Below are 4727 nucleotides of genomic sequence, written 5' to 3' on the forward strand. Positions count from 1 at the left end.
CTTTTCCTAGTAGTGACTCGTCGGGCCCGCGACTCCTTAGCGCAAAAACCGTTTCGCCCAGCGCACCGGGTTCGGCTTGGGTCCGCCAGCGCCAAATTCGGCCCGAGCCGGTAAAAATTGGGCTTCTGGGAACGCAGCTAGGCCGATTGTTATGCGCCTGCGTGAAAAAATCTCCTAGAGAAGACGTATTGGGAGCGCGGCCGGAGATGCTCTAAAATATTTTTCTATATTTTCCTGGACAACAACCAGGACTCCGTGAGGTACATGCTCATATGACGGCTGTAGATAACCAATCAATAGATTTGATTGTCAATTTGCATAGTTTTTTAACAATTAACATAGAGGCTCGTATGATGCCCTCCAATTAGTATAAGTTTGTTCTTGATTTATTGCTTTGAACTTCTTCTTTTGGAAAAGGAGGATTACCCCCGGTCTATTGCTTTGAACTTCTATATGTTTAAAGATCCTTCTGAAAGGGCGCCGTTATTTCTTGGCGGTAATACCTCCCCGCGTCAAGAGACACTGTTGTAATTTGCACTTCTCTTTGCACTTGCTAAAACAAGGTGGCGCACACTTAATGGATCGGAGTGATGGATTCATAAGATAAGTGAAACAAGCTAATCATGTGGTTTTGTTTGTTCAATACTCCAAGAAGTCATAAACTCAGGCCATGACACGAGTTAAGATTGCACCGCAAATCTCGTGCCATGCTACGGTTGGCCCGTCGCCTCATGACGATCAGCAGCCGGGCATGGCTGCGAGACCGCCGCGCCATCGACGGCCCCATTGCTCGCTTCGCCGCCGCCGATTTTCTTCTCCTCGTCGTCTTCCGTGGTTTCCGTGGCGACGATGTCCCTTCCCTTGCCCCAGAGCACCGTGTACAGACCCACGACTATGAACACGGCGCCGATCATGCTGGTTGAAGGCAGCACAAACCACCAAATGATACGAGCAATCAGTATCCGGGTCGCCAAATTTTGAAGGATGCATCGATGGATCGATCGATCACCCGTACCTGCCGACGCGTATCTTCTCGCCGAGGATGCCCCACCCGACGACGGCGACGATGATGAGCATCATGGGGCTGAACATGGACACGAAGACCGGCCCGCGCACCTGGATGCACCACGACATCACCGCGATCACCATCCCTGACGCCACCACCCCCTGCGTATATACATATATTTATGTACATGTTCAGTTCCAGTTACACCACAGCACACTGAACAAACCAATTCACATCGTGTCTAATGATCTGGACAATGGAGAGAATGTGATCTTATTACCGCGTAGAGCGAGCCAATGAGCCTGATGTCGAACCCGAGCGCCCACGCCGAGAGCCTGTGCTCCGCGGCCACCGCGATGACGCCGCACTGGACGCTGGCCATGGACGCCATCAGCACCGTGGTCGTATACGGGGACGCGTAGCTGTTGGACATCTTCTTCTGCCACCACCGCCAAAACGATCGATCCATCACCTTAACTTGTACACGCAAACCAGCAGATTGCTCGTACGTATGTACTACATACCTGAATGATGAACCAGACGGCCCACGCGACATTGGAGGCGATGACCAGGGTGGCTCCGAGGGCGGCGGTGTGCCCGCCGGCGTGGGCCGCGGCCTCGGCGGTCATGGTGCGCTGGACGTACGGCCAGTGGATCGGGGAGGCCGGGGTCCTGACGAGGGGGCCCCTGTAGAAGGTCATCAGCATGGAGCCGACCACGCAGAGGGCCGTGCCGGCCACCTTGGCCTTCCCGGCGAGCGCCGCCACGGGCTCCATCTTGAGCGCGGCCGCCAGCGCGAAGGTCACCGCCGGGAGGGTGTTGTTCAGCGCGGACGCCACGGTCGGGCGGCTGTACTTTAGGCCCACGAAGTAGAACACCTGGTTCATCGTCGCACTGCCACATACCCACCAAAGTGTGTACAGATAGATAATCAGATTCAGACTAATATTGTCAGTTGGCTTTTGCTATTGCTTACAATACAAAATTAACACCAATTTACATTTGGAAGACCATACCTATGGCTACTAGCAAATCGTGTTTTGTCCTATATGTAAACTGTGTCGTTTGTATACCTTTTTTTTAGGTGAAAAACTTTTTACATTCTTAATAATATTTCAAATCTTAAATTCATAATTATGGATGCATATATTTAGGAATTTGGTACTCCCTCAGGTCCAAATTAATTGGCGCACCTTAGTACAACTTTAGTCCAAATTAATCGGCACACCTTAGTATTACTTTAGTACAACTTGATATCTGTAACTGGATTCAGAAAGCAAGGTCCCACAAATATCTCAGTCTCTGGACTAAAATATTGGGCTTTGCGTAACTTCTCTAAAAGAAGTGTCTCATTAGTTCAATCAGGACTAAAATGTATTTATTATTTCTAATAAACTAAGAATGCTTGGAGGAAAATGCTTTTTGTTGACAACTGAATTTAAAATAAAATACAAAAATCAATTGCAAATCTAGTAATAAGCCATTGGTAAGATATATAAAAATTTGTAATCAGGTGCAAAAGGGAAAAAAGATCATACCCAACAACGGAGCATACAAAAATTTGTAATAGTGTCTTCTTGCTAATTGAGGCCCAAGTTTTCCTGCATCCATAATCATATGAAATCATATTGCGTAAGAACAGTGAGGTAATTAATTCATTGATGATACTAGATATGGATGGGCCACTCATGTAGGAAGGATATATTCACTCATAGTTGAATGCATAATACTAGCAGCTATTCACATAAATACTCCTTTTCCAAACTAAATGTAGTAATAAGTAGAAAATGTGTATTATCTAAAAAATGTGGTACTACTCCGTACCATTGGATTTGCATTCAATAAATGTTTCCAACTATATTTTTTTATGAACATAACACACGATTTCTGGACCAGAGTAAGTATTGTCTATTACATGTAGTATGCCAAATTAATGCAAAAAACTCGACAATATTAAATACAGGATTTTCTTAGACAAATTACTTAGCCAGGAAGACATCACATTGTAAATCCATGGCCAAAAAAATTACAAGAACCCGTAGTTGCGTACATTACATCTTAGATCAAGAAGTCATCCGAAAACAAGAAAGTTCCTTTATGAAAGGTGGACTCATCTCCTTCTAAATAAAACACAGATTTGCAGAACGCCTTGTGCTTTAGTGCGTAACATATATAGCCATCAAGAAATCAGAAATGTTTATAGAAGAAAAAATTAAATCATACCGTTCGAAAAAGAAAGCAAAGGGAGCAAGGAAGACAGCCCCAAAAAGATTTCGGTAGGTGATGAGCACGTAAGGGCTCATGCCGGACGCCATGGTGAGCTTTGACAACACATTCAGACCAGCAAGACCCAGTTGCACCAGGATCATACCAACGACAGGCAAATAATTGCCAACACTCCCCATATCTAGCTATCCAGTACGAACGTACCCCCTCGATCTGCAGCCCTCTGCTTAAAGGTATTGGTATTCTTGAGATAAAGGGAGGGGTGCAGGGGTACGATTGAGGACTCAGGAGAAGCCGTGTAATGTGGCATATATAGAGGTCGGTAGGGAGCATAGCTAGTGGTACTACACCTGTGTATTTTCAACATGGAAGTATTCTTAATTCACGCTGAAATCATGCAGCTATCCTGCAGATATTCGTACGTATCTCCCGGGGTAAAGCGTCCGTGTTGATTAGGTGCTTTGTTTACCGGCTCATCCATTGGTGTGGAGTATGAACTTGCACAAACCACTGCATGTATCCTGGCACCGTTGCTACTGCTAATTAATGCAATAAAAAAGGAAGGAAAATAGCGAGAGAGTGCCCTTAGGATAAGGATCTTGAATTCGAAGGAGATAAGCACTAGCTGTCCTTTCTTTTTTCCGTGCCTCGAGCTGTCATCCTGCTATTACTATCATGTAATGTCAACTAGACATATTGATGACATGATATAGCATTTACTGAGAAAAAGATATGAGTATCGTACTCCCTCCGTTTCTAAATATAAGTCATTTTTTAAATTTCAATAAGGACTATATACGGATGTATATAGACGAATTTTAGAGCATAGATTCACCCATTTTGCTCCGTATGTAGTCCGTATTAAAATCTCAAAAAAATACTTATACTTACGAACGAAGTAAGTATCAAATATTGTATCATAATAAATGAGGTTACATTATATAAAATAATAAATGAATTCATCTAAAATACTCTATGACTAGCCTTATATTTGGTAGATACATTCTCCTCCTTCCTAAGAAAACTGGGCAAGATAGATTATGGGCAGATAGGAAAGTACAGCTGTGACGCCCTGAGACCGTTGCGCCAGGTGTTTTTCAGTTATTCGCTGTCGTTGCCATGTCATTTGCTTGCGTGTTGCATTTTTGCTATGTCATCATGTGCATTGCATCATCATGTTTTAAAAACTTGCATCCATCCCGGTCTCCCCGTTCTTTTCGTTGCCCGTTCTGAGCCCAGACACACTTGCACGCACCCGCGGCACGTCCGATATATTATTTTATAAGTGACCGGAAAATGTTCCCGGAATGGGTTGAAAGTTGGCATGCGGTCTTGTTATGTTGTAGGTAGGCCACCTGCCAAGTTTCATCGCGTTCGGGGTCCGTTTGACGCCCCAACAGATAACTATAGCGGTAGTATAGCCGGTCTATCGTCGAACGTCTCCGGTCTCCGGAAACGGTTGCTGGGCTGCACTTCCGTCTCTCTCCTCTCAGCC

The 4727-nt window shown here is 45.0% G+C and overlaps 1 protein-coding gene across 1 annotated transcript; it reads right to left on the minus strand.

Moving 5' to 3' along the window:
- Positions 1–484: 484 nt before the first annotated feature.
- On the minus strand, positions 485–3481 carry LOC119334409 (WAT1-related protein At1g09380-like). The gene is made up of 6 exons (XM_037606984.1): positions 3230–3481; positions 2545–2607; positions 1531–1900; positions 1287–1445; positions 1016–1167; positions 485–915 (listed from the first exon to the last, which is right to left on the minus strand). The coding sequence occupies exons 1-6, from the start codon at positions 3409–3411 to the stop codon at positions 711–713; spliced, it is 1131 nt and encodes a 376-aa protein (XP_037462881.1). The 5' UTR covers positions 3412–3481; the 3' UTR covers positions 485–710.
- Positions 3482–4727: the final 1246 nt, after the last annotated feature.

The sequence above is a fragment of the Triticum dicoccoides genome, chromosome 7A (assembly GCF_002162155.2).
Source record: "Triticum dicoccoides isolate Atlit2015 ecotype Zavitan chromosome 7A, WEW_v2.0, whole genome shotgun sequence".
NCBI classification, from domain to species: domain Eukaryota; kingdom Viridiplantae; phylum Streptophyta; class Magnoliopsida; order Poales; family Poaceae; genus Triticum; species Triticum dicoccoides.